This window comes from Ascaphus truei, chromosome 2 (assembly GCF_040206685.1).
Source record: "Ascaphus truei isolate aAscTru1 chromosome 2, aAscTru1.hap1, whole genome shotgun sequence".
Lineage (NCBI taxonomy): Eukaryota > Metazoa > Chordata > Amphibia > Anura > Ascaphidae > Ascaphus > Ascaphus truei.
This window is the reverse complement of record NC_134484.1, coordinates 317,157,498-317,176,042: the sequence shown is the minus strand read 5'-3', so window position 1 is coordinate 317,176,042 and position 18,545 is coordinate 317,157,498. Positions and strand designations below refer to the sequence as shown.

General features: G+C 43.5%; 1 protein-coding gene across 2 annotated transcripts in view; it reads right to left on the bottom strand.

Annotated features, from left to right (window-relative positions):
• Positions 1 to 18,545, bottom strand: part of STAC (SH3 and cysteine rich domain) — a 335,966-nt gene that overhangs the window by 61,358 nt on the left and 256,063 nt on the right. For both annotated transcript variants that reach the window (XM_075586507.1, XM_075586508.1), the window contains exon 7: positions 525 to 595. In XM_075586507.1, the coding sequence (XP_075442622.1) occupies positions 525 to 595 (71 nt within the window). The remainder of the gene's footprint in view (positions 1 to 524; positions 596 to 18,545) is intronic.

Sequence of the window (18,545 nt, the reverse complement as noted above, 5' to 3'; positions counted from 1 at the left end):
CAAAGACCTTTAAGGTCGAAATGTTGTGTTTTTTTTGGCTAAATAATAAATTAGATTCATTTCAAATCCATTGTGCCCTATATTGCCCTTCTCCTTGTATTATGGTTTCAGACATATGACCTTTTATGTCTACATTTATCATAAAGTTTTATATAGATACTGTATGTCCTGCATTATTTCCTCCATTAATTTAACTAATACAGGTGAATTTTGGAATCTGTAATAATGTTTTTTTTTTTTAATTGATGTATGTACAGTTGTTTTCAAGGCCATAAACAAATGTTGAATCCCTATGCTTACAGCTTTTTTCATAGTGTATTCAGTAATAAAGACTCTGCTAGGCATATGTAATAATACTTCATTTGTGTACTTACTTACAGACTTGGCATAAAAAAAACATTTCTGAATAGGCCGTTATATTTACTCTCTATGTTAAAACCCCTGTTTCTGGAAATATAAAAATATCAGTAAAATAATTACACAATACTGTGGGATTTGGAGTAAAGATAAAAGCAGTTTTGTACCGTGGAGTTAATGCTCTTCTGTTCTTGGTCTTCCGTGAAGTTTGCTGTGCCGTTTTCTAAGTAGCTAAACACTGTAATGAGACAGCAAGACAGAGTTGGGTAACAAGTTTTCGGATATAAGAAATCAGTGAGAAAAGGAAAACGTATTTATATTCCATTGATCAATATAATAAGTGAGATACATTATACAGTAGCACTATACATAATGACATACTGTACAGAGAAAATAACCCAGCATAAACAGATATAACTGAAGCTAGGAACCTAAAATGGGTTTCTAGCTCAGTGGTTTTCAAAAAACATTTGGTTAAGGAACCCTATAACAATATTGTGAAATTCTTCATAAATCCAATCCCCTCTAATAGCACATCTGAGATCAGGTGCATTGTAATGAACCACTAACCCTCTCTAATAGCACATCTGAGATCAGATGCATTGTAAGGAACCCCAACCCTCTCTAAAAGCACATCTGAGATCAGGTGCATTGTAATGAACCCCAACCCTCTCTAATAGCATGTCTGAGATCAGGTGCATTGAAATTAACCTCTAACCCGCTCTAATAGTGCATCTAAGATCCAATGCATTGTAAATTCTTCTATATTTGGTACAATTGTCAATTGACCTGAACATTGCAGGGAGCCCTTTAAGGATAACCCTACGAACCCCTGTTAAAAAACACTGTTCTAGATGTATAACTTCAACAACAAAAAATAACATATAGTTTAATTGCAATGCTTGCATTAAACATTAAATAAAGTGCCCAGTAATATTAGGACCCAATTGGGTATTGTTGGAAAGTACAAGTGCGGAAAATGCAAGGTTTGTAATCATGTTAAAACTGATAAGCAGGCAGTTTTTTCAGTAACAAACAAAACATATAAAGTTACAAATGTTATTCATTGTCTAACTACACATGTAGTGTATGTACTACAGTGCCAATGTAATTTACAGTACATTGGCAAAACAAAAAGGGCATTGAAACTAAGAATGTTGGAACACAAGGAATATTAAAAACATACCTAAGCTATTAGAAAAGGGTCAACCATTAACACCATTATTAAAACACTTCAAGGAAGTACATAATTGTGATCCCAGTTCTATCAGCTTTATGGGGATTGAATGTGTTCCACGCACTTTGAGACAAGGTAATAGAGACTTTTTTTAAATTAAAACGAGAGCAATATTGGATCTACAGATCAACCCCATTATAGTGTGGTTCGCTACAACGTGGATCCGCTTATAATGCGGTCTGAGCGTGGTTCCCGATTTACAGTAGAAAATCTCCAAGGTTTTTTTTTTTACATATCTATTCAATGCTTTATTGCTAATGGACACACACAGAGATAGATGCACACAGAGACCCCCCCCTGCAATGGCTGACCAGTGGTGTCAGATTCCCAGCATCCTGCGAAGCTGCTCCGGGTCTGGGACAGCTGGGAGAGTTATCCAAGCTCTCCCCCTTTGGCGGACGCGGAACCCCAGATCACGATCCTCGATATAACACGGTCACATTATGTGGACCCCAAGCACTACGTTATAACAGGGTTCAGCTGTATACCTTTGATTCAAAGTATCCTAAAGTTTTCAATTAATAGAATTAACACCTTTTCTTAGATAGAATGTGTTATCTGCTTGTCCGTTGATAGAATATGTATTTTATTGTATATTTTTATACATTTTAGGTATTTCTAACATTATGTTTATGTCTGTTTTGCCTTATCATGGGTAGAGTGTTGTTTATTGATTATATATGAATGGTAATACATTTCCCCATGTATTATGATATTGGAGGCATTTTTGTATTTTGTTTAAGTCATTAAGACATCGGGGCTGGTAACAGTGATTTCATTGGCTGTTGGAGCTTTATTATGCACGTGAGTGACCTTTAACGTGACCTCCTGACAAAGCACGCAGTTGCAAAATGCTTGAGGTCACGAGAGGTCACTAAACACAATCACTCACTGGTTGGAGCAGGGAATCTGGGGAGTTCGGGTGGAAGAGTCATCGCCATATGCTGGTGTAGTCCGGACTGACCATCAGCACCAGCAAATGGTAACCTACCTTTCACTCCTGGCTAGTACCTATTCCCCTCAGTGCAGTTTTATGTTCAGTCACTACATTTCACTATATCTAGGTGTTTATCTGTCAGACTGACTGTACTTGTGACCATTGCATCTGTGCATTTGTGCATTTGTGTTCATCTTATATGTATTACAAGCAGGGATTTTTTTCTCTATCTTGAAGAGAGGCTGGCGCCTCCTAAGTGTTGTATTTTAAATTATGTGTGGTAATTTTACCTATTATTAAATTGATTTTTATTCTCTAATTTTCACCCATTAGATTTGATTATAATATTCTATTTGAGCTAATACACGAATACCTGGTGTGCTTTGTGTATACTTTCCTCATTTGTCTGTTTGAGACTCCCTTTTTGGGAAGTCTCTTCTTTAGGAGCGTTTGGGGAGGTGCTACACACACACAGCTGCAAGGGCATTTGGTGTTAAACGGATATTCTACTGACAGCATGAGCACGGAATCCTTGTTGTATTTTTTGCATTAAATATCCTTATATAGTAAAGAATGTCATACCATCACGGTGAATAGTTATGTAATAGCACAGATGTACATAATTACTGAACACTTACTAATATTGGCATCATTGCAAAAAAAAAAATGCAAACTTTCCTAATCGGCTGTAAATCCTCAGACGTTATTTGATCCTTAGAAAGAATGATTGTTACCTGTAGCGCTCTACACCCAATCAGTAATTACAAAGATTCAAATAGTGTGTAATCTTAGTAAAAGAACCTCAAGTAGGTCTAAACGACCTATGTGAGTAATATCTCCCCATTAAATGTGTTACATATGTATGTATACAAATGTATGTAAACAAAAAGTAACACGATACCCTCTTTTCTTTCTGTGCCCCAACCCCCACCTTTTTCACCTTAATTCAAATAAAGTAAATAAAAATAACACCTTTACACATGCATAGAGTAAATAATCCACATACTGTACATCATAAAGTGAAGAAATAAATAAAAATGTGAATAAATTGCTATAATCTATAAAACAACCATTGATTGCAGCTCAAACCCTTAGTGTGAATTGCTTTCTCAATCCCTCAGTGTAGATGTCCAGGACTTGGGGAGCGCAGATGTTGTAACCAAAAAAAAGTAAATGACACAGTATAGCGCAATATGTCTGATAATATGTCTGATAATAATTTTTAAATTATCACGACTATAATGTGAATATACTCACATGTTCCCCACAATCACAAGCATATCCAAAATCAGTGGCAATGGTGATTGTGGTATGACCCGCTGGTAATCTTAGAAGAAAGAACCTTTTAAAAGAGAAGTAGAAAGGACCAATCGCCTTACTGTCCAAGCCCCTACCACCTTTGTTATGTAGCCCGGAGCTCCTGCAGCTCCTTGAGACCCCCCTCCCTTGGAGCAGTGCAGTCGCGGGTGCCGTCGGAGCCAGCGCCGGGCCCGTCGGCTACTTCCAAGGGTGGGGGCCGGAGCGGGGAGTCGCGCGCTGTTCCCTGATGCGGCCGGTTGCCGGGGACGCGAGTGGCCCGTTGTTAGGGCCGCGATCGCGTTGCCGAGGCCCCGGCGGCTCAGGGTACAGGGCGCCGCCATTGCGCAACAGCTCGCGCATGTGCAGGGATAGCCAGGCAGCAGGAGAGCTCCAGAGAGGTCGCGCATGTGCAGGACAGAGCCTAGAGAGGTTGCGGCGGCCATTAGGGGTTAGCGCAGGCGCAGGAAAGGCGCGCACGCGGCCCCAATTTATTTGCAGCCTCCACGGGACTACAACTCCCATGAGGCTTAGGGGCAAGCACATCAGCTGCCTCCGTGTGGCCAATAAGGGCCAAGGATTTCCAGAGGGAGCAATAAGATACTTTTCGCGCGCTGAGAACGGCAGTTGGAGCTGGGGAGCTGTGAGAGAAGGAAGGGTGCAGAGAGCATGTGCAGCTCCTGCATCGAGTAAGGTCCCCACATCCCAAGTAAGGCCCCAACTCCCCACCAGGGTAGTGGGTAAGTGCTGAGGGACGGCCCAAGATAGGGACGCTGCCCTTAGTGCGTGTGTGAGTGCTGTCTTATCAGGGTCACGGCTGGCAGTGCTGTGAGGCTTGACAAGAAGGCATAGTGCTAGTGTGCAGCAAGTTGCTGTACGCGTTCCGAAGTTTGCAGTGCGTAGCTGCTAGTGTTAGTGTTAGTGTTCAGTCAGTGTCCAGAGTCAGGACTGGGACGAGTTAGGGGAGTGGGGCAGGTTATTACCCCGCAGGCCCTAGGAGTTTCCCCCAAGTCACCTCAGGTTGCGGTACATCAGGGACAGGCCCTAGGCTAGGGTTCCTGCCACGCTACTGCCCGTTAGCGAGATAGGGATATAGCGGCGGTTGCTGTTCCCGTGATTCGGTTGCTGTTCCCGTGAAGCGGTGGGACCCACGTTGGGGTCCTGGAGAATATCACCTGGATAGGATCAGACGGATGCATCGCACGTCTGACCCTTTGAGAAGATTGTTGCAGGCCCGAGAACCGGAGTGCTCGGCAGGTAACTCTGAATCACATGTGCACCAACAGGCCTAGTAGTTCTTAGTGACTGCGCAGTCACCCACGTTCTCTACTAGAGTGCGAGACATTGGGTGGGGATTCTCGGGACACTGGGTGGGATCACCTAGTGTTGGGGAAGCATCCTGCGCGACGCAGTAAGTGTCTCCTCTAGAGAGGGACACAGGTTATGATGATATTGCTGTGATCTGTTTTCTTGCATGTTCAGTAAAGTCCCTAGTTAATATATATATCTGTGTGAGTATCGATTATTGTGATTGTCCTGCGAGGAACCACTCCCCCTCTGGTGGGAGCCATCGCAGGTGGAGGCGCTGCATCGTTGGAAGTAAGTACCCCTAGTATAAATGCCCCAGGTTCCCCGTGGCGGAAGCTCAGCCCTCCTGTGAGCCAACAGGTATAGCACCACACTGAGAAGTAGTCAGATACACCTACACACCCCAATCTCACTTAAGGGGGGGGAAAGAGGGCTACATTTGGAGGCGCTGCTGAGATCCAGACCTGGGGTGCCCTGTCCATTTTTTTTCAAATTTGTCCACCATGTTTGTAAAGTCCGGACACGAGGTCCTTGCCTGGGGTTTGAGGCAATATATGGAACCTGGCCGGGTGGTGGCGGTAGGAGGCCTTCCCGCACATACACCCGCGGTTGAGGTTCAGTACTATATGCGTAGAATTCCTGGGTGGCCGTGTGCATGTGTCTTAGATGAAGAACAGGATACCACGTCCCCATGGAAAACTCTACTTTTTGTGGCAATCCCCACTGCGGATATATGCCTGGCAGAGGCACCGTCCGCCCTGTGTATGCCCGGGGGCCCGTCTGAGGGGTACCCCCTGGTTTACGCCGACCCAGCCAAATGGCGTCTCCCGCCAGAGCAGGGGAGCGCACGTGCTGCTGGCTGCAAGCCTGCACTAAATTGTGTGGAAGAAAACTGTCCAGGATTGGCGGGAAAACCAGAAGGCTACCCCCCTATCTATACAGAGAGCCCTAGTGTAATTGCAGAGACTGTGATTAAAATGGAGTCTCTCTCTAGCAGTGAGTCACACCTAAGATGGCGGCTCCCGCCAAGTCGGGAGAGCACCAGGACTGTGCAAGAAATTGTTGCAGAATATTGTCCGGGTTGGGCGCGAAAACCTGAACCCCGCCCCTGCACTGTGAGTGACTCAGCACAGAGCCAGAACCACTCCCTTGTAGAAAGTGCACCTCCTTCAGATTCCACCAGGGGGAGCAAGCCTTGTTATCTTCAAGCATACAGTGAAGCCGCTACTAATTCTTTCACTTCAGCGATGGAGGTAGTGGAGGGGCCGTGTGCCCAAATGGACTTTTCAGACGCTGAGCCGGAGCCGCTGAAGGCGGATCTCCAGATGTCGGAACCCCAGATGTCGGTTCCAGACCCGGTTCCCGAGCAGGAACCACCGAGACCAGAACCACAGATTCCGGAAGCCCAGGGTAAGATGTTTATACCCCCATCTTTGTCTGGTGACTCCAGCGGCCAACCGCTCGTGGTGATGCGCCTGCCGGCGGACCACTCCAGTGAGGTCACCGAGCCAACCACCTCAGCTGATGCAGACCGTGATATGGGCCCGTGTGCCCTGCAACGGCCAGTCCGGCCTACCACCGAGTTACCAGCGGTTCTAGGCTTGGGATCAGTACCTGCCAACAACGACAGGAGTAAGTTGACTGCCCCAGGGGTGTCGGGTGTGAGCTCCCTGGTGATCGTGGAGCCTGGTGACTCCAAAGGTAGGGTCACCCGGGCGATGGGCTCACCCCGTCATCGCGTCCTGGTGGAGGTGTCTCCCCCAGAAGATCTCTGCAGACCAGGGAACGAATCCGACCTCATCAAGGAATCCGGTACAATGGACCGGAGCGACACTTACTCCTGCGTGAGGAATCTCCAAGCTTGGCCTTTTCAAGACACGGGCCGGCACGAAGAGGTTGTGCTGTCCGCAGAAGATGTCACCGTTAAAGGGATTGCTGGAGCGGACAAAGACTGTGTGGAGAAGGATTCAGGGAAAGGTGCCTCCTTTAAGCCCAAAAAGGAGCGCTCCATTCACCATGTAGTGGACCGCGGGAAAGGTCCTGGCCTCCGGGTCTACCGCATCCCTGCCGTGGATGGCCGGGTAAAGGCCTGGCCCAGAGACACTGTTCTATTCCTTCCACCAGGGGGAGGAAGTAGTACAGAACCGGTGACTGTCACCCCAGAGCGTGCTCTACAGGAGATTTTTCTAGCGGAGGCTCACGGACGCAAAAGTGAGGTACCCCCACTTGATCAGTTAGGGGCACCCCACAAATGGTCTCAGCTAGTCTCGGGTATAGTATGGTGTGAAGTGCATTGTAATCAGATGTTTATAGTCGAAATGATAAGTTGTATTTTCTGTGCAATGCATTTTGGTTATATAACTTTTATGCCTTGTGATGTCGTTCATCAAGCGGGGACGTTGGATTTTCCACCAGGGGGAGAGTGTAGCCTGGAGCTCCCGCAGCTCCTTGAGACCCCCCCTCCCTTGGAGCAGTGCGGTCACGGGTGCCGTCGGAGCCAGCGCCGGGCCCGTCGGCTACTTCCAAGGGTGGCGGCCGGAGCGGGGAGTCGCGCATTGTTCCCTGATGCGGCCGGTTGCCGGGGACGCGAGCGGCCCGTTGTTAGGGCCGCGATCGCGTTGCCGAGGCCCCGGCGGCTCAGGGTACAGGGCGCCGCCATTGCGCAACAGCTCGCGCATGCGCAGGGATAGCCAGGCGGCAGGAGAGCTCCAGAGAGGTCGCGCATGCGCAGGACAGAGCCTAGAGAGGTTGCGGTGGCCATTAGGGGTTAGCGCAGGCGCAGGAAAGGCGCACACGCGGCCCCAATGTATTTGCAGCCTCCACGGGACTACAACTCCCATGAGGCTTAGGGGCAAGCACATCAGCTGCCTCCGTGTGGCCAATAAGGGCCAAGGATTTCCAGAGGGAGCAATAAGATACTTTTCGCGCGCTGAGAACGGCAGTTGGAGCTGGGGAGCTGTGAGGGAAGGAAGGGTGCAGAGAGCATGTGCAGCTCCTGCATCGAGTAAGGTCCCCACATCCCAAGTAAGGCCCCAACTCCCCACCAGGGTAGTGGGTAAGTGCTGAGGGACGGCCCAAGATAGGGACGCTGCCCTTAGTGCGTGTGTGAGTGCTGTCTTGTCAAGGCTGGCAGTGCTGTGAGGCTTGACAAGAAGGCATAGTGCTAGTGTGCAGCAAGTTGCTGTACGCGTTCCGAAGTTTGCAGTGCGTAGCTGCTAGTGTTAGTGTTAGTGTTAGTGTTCAGTGAGAGTCAGGACTGGGACGAGTTAGGGGAGTGGGGCAGGTTATTACCCCGCAGGCCCTAGGAGTTTCCCCCAAGTCACCTCAGGTTGCGGTACATCAGGGACAGGCCCTAGGCTAGGGTTCCTGCCACACTACTGCCCGTTAGCCAGATAGGGATATAGCGGCGGTTGCTGTTCCCGTGATTCGGTTGCTGTTCCCGTGAAGCGGTGGGACCCACGTTGGGGTCCTGGAGAATATCACCTGGATAGGATCAGACGGATGCATCGCACGTCTGACCCTTTGAGAAGATTGTTGCAGGCCCGAGCACCGGAGTGCTCGGCAGGTAACTCTGAATCACATGTGCACCAACAGGCCTAGTAGTTCTTAGTGACTGCGCAGTCACCCACGTTCTCTACTAGAGTGCGGGACATTGGGTGGGGATTCTCGGGACACTGGGTGGGATCACCTAGTGTTGGGGAAGCGTCCTGCGCGACGCAGTAAGTGTCTCCTCTAGAGAGGGACACAGGTTATGATGATATTGCTGTGATCTGTTTTCTTGCATGTTCAGTAAAGTCCCTAGTTAATATATATATATCTGTGTGAGTATCGATTATTGTGATTGTCCTGCGAGGAACCACTCCCCCTCTGGTGGGAGCCATCGCAGGTGGAGGCGCTGCATTGTTGGAAGTAAGTACCCCTAGTATAAATGCCCCAGGTTCCCCGTGGCGGAAGCTCAGCCCTCCTGTGAGCCAACAGGTATAGCACCACACTGAGAAGTAGTCAGATACACCTACACACCCCAATCTCACTTAAGGGGGGGAAAGAGGGCTACAGTTAGGAGGCTTTTCCCGAATCACCGCCCTTTCCACGAAGAAGCACTGCCTCACATTTTCCATTTGTCTTACACCCTCTACACAAAAGGAGATATGTTGACCAGGAAATTAACCTGGGTTAACCAACACAGCCTCAAGTCACCACTATATTGGCAACATTCATGATTTTTTTTTTTTAAGTGAGTTTTGTAATATATTGAAACTTCCACAAAATCATTGGTGAAATTCAAAAACATAAATATGTGTTGGAAAAAATAAAGAAAAAAGGAAATGTAAGTTTTCTGCAAATCTCAAAAAAATAGAGTATTTCAATGTTGCTATTTTTATTCAATACATTGTCTAACCTATAGATATTTCAGAATAACCTTTCTTTTTTAAACAAATGGAAGCTTCCATTATAGATATGCACATTTCTTTGTGGATAACAAGATGAGTGCATATGAAATATTTATCAGTGGGAAGTAACCCTTCAAAATCATTAAAAAAAATGACACGACTTGTCAAATTTTGTGTCATTTTCCAGCAATTTGTCAAATAATGTATTATTAAATTTCTCTCTATTGACAGATTAGCAACAGTGATGAATTGCACCATATCTGCCATACATTTATCTTTTGAAAGACAGGCTTCCAAATAATGCAAGGGACAAAACACTGCAAACAGATACAGGAGATGAATAACATTAGAAACACTGTACACAGAAAGAAAAATATTTGCAATATTTTTGGCATTTTAAGAAGTCAACTTTTGAAGATACCTAACAGAAATCTACTAAAGGGTTTAAATAAAACACCAAGCTCTTCAATGACTGTATTTGTTCAGCCTAACTAATACCAAACTACAAAATCTAGCATTAGGGTGGGGGTACGAGGGGAGGTGGGTGTTACGTAATGGAAATAGGAAAGTTTCCTGCCAAACAATAACTAACTATATTGGCATAAAAGCTGAACAAATAGATTCTAGATTCTTATGTGCAATTTGTGAATGGAAAAAACATTAATTTGACTCACACTGCATGTGTAACATCCTCCAAAGGGTAGAAACACATGGAAAGGCACGTCATGGAATATAAAAGTTCTGGACAACAAATAAAGGCATCATTTATCTGTGTCGCAAAGTATCAGAATGTGTTTACTGCTAGTGCCAGAGTAGCCTGCTTGGAATGTGTTACTGGCCCCTTTTGGAGCAAAGAGATAAATAAATTGTACAAACTAGTAATGTGTAAGCCTCTCCATTCAACAAAATAATAAAGGAAAAAAAAAGATATCCAATTTAACCCTTTGAAAGAAACCATTAGGTGGGACAACTACTAAGTGTTAGTGCAGTCTGGACCATCATGACACCTTCCAATTACCTCCATGTCTACTGAGTGGCTTTTGAGGTTGTAAATCAAAACAGTGTGGTTCCAGAATATGCAGTTCAGCAGACACAGTGTAGATTATTATAAAAAATGAGCTAATGTTCTGACAAGGAGACATTTTCTAAGTCAGGCGTGTGCAGTTTGATGCATGTGCTCCTATGTCAATAATCATAATGAATCTTCTGAACTGCCCGCTTGAAGTACATACTCTGGAAGACAAGCAATGAATGGCTCAAACTTTCTTTATCAGTGTCTGATGAATAAATATGAAATAAGTGATTGTACATTGTATGTTTTTATTGTATATATATATATATATATATATATATATATATATATATATATATATATATATATATATATATATATATTGTGACAAACGCCCCTCTTTTGTAGGGCTGACATCTGTCTGGGTTCTTCCCAACACAGTCTTCTAGGGTTATTTATACAAAAACAGGATCATGCAAAGTATTATGCTGCTTAACTCAGGCTTCTGCCTGCTTTATTTTCATCCAAGTAAGGTACTGCAGCTTTAACAAGTGTAGATTAGAGGTACTCAGATACTTTCATTCAGCAGTTCACTCCTTTCAGTGTTACAGTATTTCCCACACTGTTATTTCAAATAGCAAGAAACCAAATTATATAAACAAAATCCTATCCCTTTCAGGGATCTAACTACACATCAGAATCAGTCTCTCTAACAGCTGCTAGCCAATTAACCTGGTTCCCCAGCTTAAAACCATGCTCTCTCATTTAGGGTCACTAGATACAGCACAGTCTTTTAGCAACAGCAATAACCATTTGTTTTGTCTTATCTGTTCGTGGTGGGAACACGGTCCCAAGTGTCCAGGCAAATCCTCTGGTACTGTGATACTTGGAGGGGCCGTCCACAACGAACTGGATTCCGGGGAGCAGCGATACCCCCAGCCTCCAGGCTCTAAGGAGAGAGAGTGAAATGCAAAACCTCTCTGCTCTAAATACCTGTGCATGTGATTAGAAGAGCAGGTGAGGGAGAACTAGAGCCATTGTAATCTGTGGTCTGGATTTTCTGTAATCTGTGTAATCTGTGGTCTGAGTTAATGGGAAGCTGTGGAACGGATCATTTTGAACTATTCCTGCACTGTCTGACCTAAAATGGGGCAGAAAGCTGCCTAACATCTTTGGACTATGTCACAATATATATATATATATATATATATATATATATATATATATATATATATATATATATATATATATATATATATATATATATATTAGTTTAATTTCCCGTGTCAAAATGGTTAAGGATGGCGCGGTCTTCAATCACATTTTTCACACCGCACATTGCCATGCTATGTTTCAAATGAGACATTCCTAGTGAAATTGTAACATTGTTTCTTGTTTAGAAACATGTGCAAAAATATTTTCAGATCCAACATGGCATGAGTAAAGATACTGAATTCAGTGCACCGTCTGGTGTATGAAATACATAAATCATACAGGTCTCGCAACCAAGGAACCATTACACACTTTCATTCATTGTTTTCCAAAACATAAAAAGTAGACAGCGCATGCACGGGCATAGGCAAAGATATTTAGTGCGCCATCTGCCGGCACATGCAAAAAAGAAAAATGTGCTTAACAGCGCTAATGCTTAAAATATTATTAAGTGCTTACAAAAGGAATACTTTCAATTGTGAAAGATAGGCAGCCTGAAAAAAAGATTGATACAAATCTAACCAATGACATGTATAAAAAAAAGAGGCAATTCGGACCCAACATGTTTTGTGAGACTGCGCTCACTTCATCAGGGGAAGGATGAATGATGAAGTGAGCGCAGTCTCACGAAACATGTTGGGTGGTAGTGTTTTGTACACTGCATGTTGATATTTTGCCCAAGCTGATTTTATTAGTTGCTCCGTTGAAGAGACTGAGTGGGTGAATACGCATGGAGTCATACTTTTCATTAGTTGTTTCACTCAACGATAAGGACACTTTCAGTCTCCAGTCGCAGTCCTGTGACATCACCAGGAGGCGCCGGAACAGCTGGACTGGTTTTCGGTTCCTGAGGTGTGTGTCCACGAGGCAAAGGCGGCTGCTTGTCAGTATTGATCCAGAGTTGGTGCGATTGGATCCTCCACGTGTTCAGGACGCTTATACAACTTTTCCCTGTCGTGAGTAGGATTCTAATTTTAACCCTCTTGAAGTGAATCACTGTGTCAGTATTTCCCTTTGTGAAGGCATTTGTCTGTTTAATTTATATTAAATGTATTAGTTTTTCTAGCTATTCACTAGTGACGTGTCTTTGTTTATATATTGGTATTAATTGTGGTTTATTATTCATTGGTTATTTTTTTTGTATTAATAATCATTCGTATTTATTTTATATCTATTTTCTATTATTTTGGTTATTATTGGCGTATTTATGTGTTTTTCTTGTTGTATGGTGTTGCACTATTATATTCTTTATTTTTAATTTCCATGTGCTGTGAGACCACTTTCAAGAGACTCATTAGAGGTTTGTTACATCTTGCCATTGGACTATTTATGGTTGGAGTTCCTTTTATTTATTTTTTGGACACTTAGTTCACATAGTTTTTCTATGGTCTCTTAGTAATATTAGGCGCCGAATTTCCTTTTTTTTTTTTTTTTTTATCTGTCGGCACATACTGAATTGCAATTACATACAGCAAATAACCGCACAAATAATTCTGCCGACTGACAGTAGCCAGGAGCCATTGTACTGTCGTCAATTTAATTCTTCATTCCATTGGGTACATTCCATATCCAACTTCTATTTGGATTCTTCTTGAAGAATTAATACACCCCAATTTAAATATATGTATTGTAGACCTTTACTGCTAGAGGGGCCTGCAAAACATTGCACAGCCCAATACAATACAAATACAAAATAATATATTTTTTATTATCCTATTAATTTAAACTTAAAACACATCAAAATAGCATCTAAATCATCACAGACTCATATAAAAATAGTTTACATTCATTTTATGGGTGGGCATTTATCAAAGCCTTCCAGTTACACAACCAGGGCCAAACTGGTGCAAACAAACTGCACCAGATTTATCAATCATGAAAATCCCATTGGTTTGAATGGGAACGTTTTCCTTAACAACTCTGCTGCAGTTTCCTTGCCCTAGTTTTGCAGCCGGGTAGACTTTGATAAATATAGTGAAAGTTGTGTGTGTGTTCAAGTAATTCCAAAAAAAGATCTTTAGCACAAGAATCTTTAAAAAAAACATCAGAGTATATAAATATGGAGACCTCCATTTTGAGTGGGTGATAAATAAGAATATTCAAAGTGTCTTGCGAGAATGTCTTGAACTCATCTTAATAAATGGATAATTATTCCCTGAAGGTAAAGGTGAGTGAATTATATCGGTTCACACCCCTAAATCATCATTGGAAAATGTCCATATACGTATATACACTTCTTCAGCAAGACATCCAGAAAAAGTAATACATCAAACATACTTACATCTTAGTCTTCTTCACCCACTCATGGAGTCTCTGCTTCAGCGTGAACAGCCGCAGGTAACGAAATCCAATGGCAAAAAAACAACCATGGGAGTCAGGGTCAGAAAAATAGAATATAAAAACAGCTCTCTCTGCAGCTGAAAGGAATCGCCGGGTAACGCCTTATCAGAGAGGCGATCTTCACGCCGCTGGCTACTCTCCCATTTTGTGAATTGTGCTATCACAGATAATCGAGGCTTTCTGAATACCGTGATAGCAACAGTCACAAAAACGGCGATTTAAATGGCCCAGCGATTTATTTTAATGAACGCTTAGTGCATAGACGAGAAATAACTCGAGTATCCACTAAAAGGCTAACATTATACTCAAAATATTTTACATGACTACATAACTTAAATTATAGCTTTCAAGGTATGTTCAAATTAATGGGGCCTTTTCTAGAAGCTTTGATGAGTTTGCTGCTATCTCGCAAGGTTTGGCATGTTCCCGCCGAATGTTTTGTCATTTGAGTTATCGCGTTATTCAGAAATAATCTGAAACCCTCTCAAATCGTGCGGTAGGAAAATGCCAAAACCGTTCAGCGTAGCAGCCAAGAAATCTCAGATTTTTTCCAAGTTCTCCCCCCTGCGATTTTATTGCAATCTGAGCTGCACAGGAGACCTGCCTCTCTCTGCAAAGCTCTTGCTTTCTCTTATATCATAGTGTTTTTATTAACCGGTGACCCACTGCTCCCGCACACTAGTATTACAATTTTAATAAAAACAGCTTAATTATCTTAGCGGATAGTCGCTAAGGCAATGAAGGGATTAAACATGAATAACCTGTTTATTGGGGGCAGAGGGGGTGGATGAAGGGGGTAGTTGCCCCAGGGTGGTAGGTTAGGCCTGCCGAGAAGGTTGTGGAAGGAGTTAACCCCTTCACTACCTTAGCGGTGGAAACCGCCATGGTAATGAAGGGATTAACCACTCCCGCTACCCAGCCAGTATGGCTAACACCCACCTTTGGGCAACTACCCCTTCCTTCACCAAATCACTCTACCCCCCAATAAACATTAAAAAACACAACAACCCTACAACCCACCTCCTCTACCCTAACAACCCCCCCCCCAACACATACAATACAGTAATGGCCAAAATAACTATTATCCAGATATGGATAATACTCATTTGTCCATTCCAAATAAAACATTATCCAGCCATCATAAAATAAATACAACTTGCACTTACCTCTGCCAGTATGAAGGCCATCCTCATCACAATCCTCTGCGTCCATGTCCTCCGTTGGAAGGAGCACAACAATAAAAAATACAATCTAATGGCCCCTAACTCCTTAATCACCTTAGCGGTTAGAAACCGCTAAAGTAATTAAGGGGATAACTTTCTCCCCCGCTGACCACCCGGGTGGCCTAACCACCTACCCCAGGGCAACTACCCCACCCTCTACCCATTGACTGTCAAAGCGGTACATCATACCTATATAATATGGTCATGATTACCCACTATAGTAGCCAATGGGCAACCAAAAAAAAAAAAACAACTGCACCAAAAAGATACAGCAATAAAAAACTATCCACGCACCCAAACACCGGAACAATAGAAGAAATCAAACCTCTAAACAACACAACATTAAAAGAAATCAAACCTCTAAATAACACAATATTAAAAGAAATCAAACGTCTAAACAACACAACATTAAAAGAAATCAAACGCCAAAATACCAAAAGAATAAAAGAAACAAAAAGCCAAACACCAGAAGAATAAAATAAATCTGACACCTAAACATCCGAACAATAAAAGAAATCGCATCTTTACACCAGAAGAATACAATAAATCAAAATCCTAAACAACACATTAATAAAATAAATCAAACGCCTAAACATATAAACATTAAATAAAAACAAGCCCTACATATACATGACAATTAACTCAAAACAATAAACAGAAATAGATAACATAACAATTAATTAAAAACAACCATTTGCCAAAAAATGCATTGCCTGTCACTGTATTTATCTATACCCTAAAGGGGCACATATTAATACATTGGTAGTCAATGGGCAAGCAAAAAAATAAATATGAAAAAATACAATAAAAAACCTGAAAAACAAAAATGACATACATTCAATGTTTTTCTTACCTTTAGAAGTCTTCACCCTCCAAATACCGTTGTATCAGGAAACTATCGATCCGCAACGCCATCCTCCGCGATCCTCAGCATCAGGTAAAATCTTCTTTCTTCAATGTTCTTTCTTCAATGTTCTTTCTTCAATCTTTTTTACATGTAATCCATAGGGAGATGTTGTCTCGTCTGCTTCTTAAGCTAAAATGAGATGGAATGGCTGCCAACACATTGTACTACCGCCAATCGGATTGGGGACCATCCGATTGGTTGATGTACCATGTGACAAGTTCAATTTTTTTAAAAGGATGTGACATCACTTTAAGGGATGATGTTACATCCTTTGAAATAAAGACTGTATAGCCATATAGTATAGGAACCAATGGGATTGTGAGATATACCACGTGGTACACTCACAATCCCATTGGCTCCTGTACCCTGGGTAATGAAGATAATGAAGGGGTTAACTCCTCCCGCAACCAACCTGCAAAGCCTAAACACCCACCATGGGCAAACACCACCTTCACCCACCCCAGCTACCCACAATAAACCGGGCAATGGCAGTTAACCCCTTCATTGCCTTAGCGCTAAGGTAATGAAGCTGCCTGTAAATGGTTTTTTTTTTTTTGCATCGGATTGAAACCAGGGGTCTCCAGAGCTGAAATTAATGTGTATCAGCTCCGGAGACTCCCAGTTTCAATCCAATGCAGGAAAAATGCATTTTCTTTTTTAAGTCTTGCTCTTAGATCTCATCTTGCCAGCCTTTTACTGGCGAGATAAATCTTTGATAAACTCACAATTCCAGAGCTTCGATAATCTCATCAGAGCTACTGGAATAGCCAAATTTATCAAAATGACACTATTTGGATTTTTGCAGCTCCCATGCAATGTGTTTTGGCAGGAGCCAGAAATTGCGAAAAAAGGCCTTCCCTGCACGATTTATCCAACTCATCAAGGCTTTCTGCATAGCTACTTAGCAACATTTTTCGATAGCTGCTCAAAATCCTTTATGAGTTGTTATCGAAGCTACTAGAATAGACCCCAATGTGTTTGGTATAATGTAAATTATAGGTTAAAACTGGTAAATTCTGGGCATTATTGAAATCCCTGCTCTCTGATTGGTTAAAATTCTGGGCATTATCCAATCAGTAATGACCCGGAATTTTTGCAACTTGCCAAGTTTTTCAGTCAATCAGCTTTCAGGTTTCATTCACAAAGAGTGACATTTGCTCTTAGACAGGGGAGGTGATTGGACAGAAGGCAGCAGCAAGGCACTGACTCCTTCCCCACCCTGCCTGCAGAGAGCTCCGCACAGGAGAGTGAGGGGAAAGGTTTGTGTGTCTGCTGTGAGTTTTGTGGGTATAAAGGGGGCCAGCAGAGTGTTTTATTAGTGTGTGTGTCTTCTGTTGGTGTCTTGTTGATTTGTTTCTGCTGTGTGTGTTTTGCTGGTGAAGAGGTGGAGCTGCAGTGTGTGTGTCTTCAGTGTGTGTTTTGAATGGTGGGGGAGGGGTGCAGAGTGTTTTGTTGGTGTGTGTGTCTGCAGTGTGTGGGTTTTACAGGGGGCTGCAGTGGGTCTAGGGAGGGGGATGCTAGTGTGTGTGTTTGTGGATGTAGAGGGGCAGAAGTCTGTTTTGTTGATTTGTGTGTATCTGTGCAGTGTTTGTTTTGTAGGTGCAATGGGGGGGGGCTACAGTGTGTGTTTTGTGTGTGGAGGAGGGGTGCAGAGTGTTTTGTGTGTGTGTCTGTAGTGTGTGCTTTGTGGGAGTAGAGGGGGGGATGCAGTGTGTGTGTCTTCAGTGTGTGTTTTGTGGGTGGAGGAGGGGTGCAGAGTGTTTTATGTACAGTATGTGTCTGCAGTGTGTGGGTTTACATGGGGTCTGCGGTGGGTGTAAAGGTGGGCTGCTGGTGTGTGTTTTAAGGATGTAGAGGGGGCAGCAGTCTGTTTTGTTGGTGTGTGCGTCTGCAGTGTGTTTTGTGGGTATAGGGGGGCAGCAGTGTGTGTGTGTGTGTGTGTGTGTGTGTGTGTGTGTGTGTGTGTGTGTGTGTGTCAGTGGGTGTAGATGGGCTGTGTTTTGGTGTGTGTGTGTGTGTGTGTGTGTGTGTGTCTGCAGTGTGTTTCTGTGTTTTGTGTGTTTGTGTGTGTAGAGGGGGCTGCTGTGTGTGTTTTGTGAGTAGAGGGTGGAGGAGGTCTGCAGTATATTTTGTGGGTGTAGAGGAGGGGGGCTGCACAGTGTGTAGGGGGGACTGCAGAGTGTGTTTGTGTATATAGAGGGGGGTTGCAGAGTGTTTGTGTTTGTGTGTGTGTGTGTGTGTGTGTGTGTGTGTGTGTGTGTGTGTGTGTGTGTGTATAGAGGGGGCTGTGTATATGTACAATTTCCTTTTAATAAACTTGCAGTA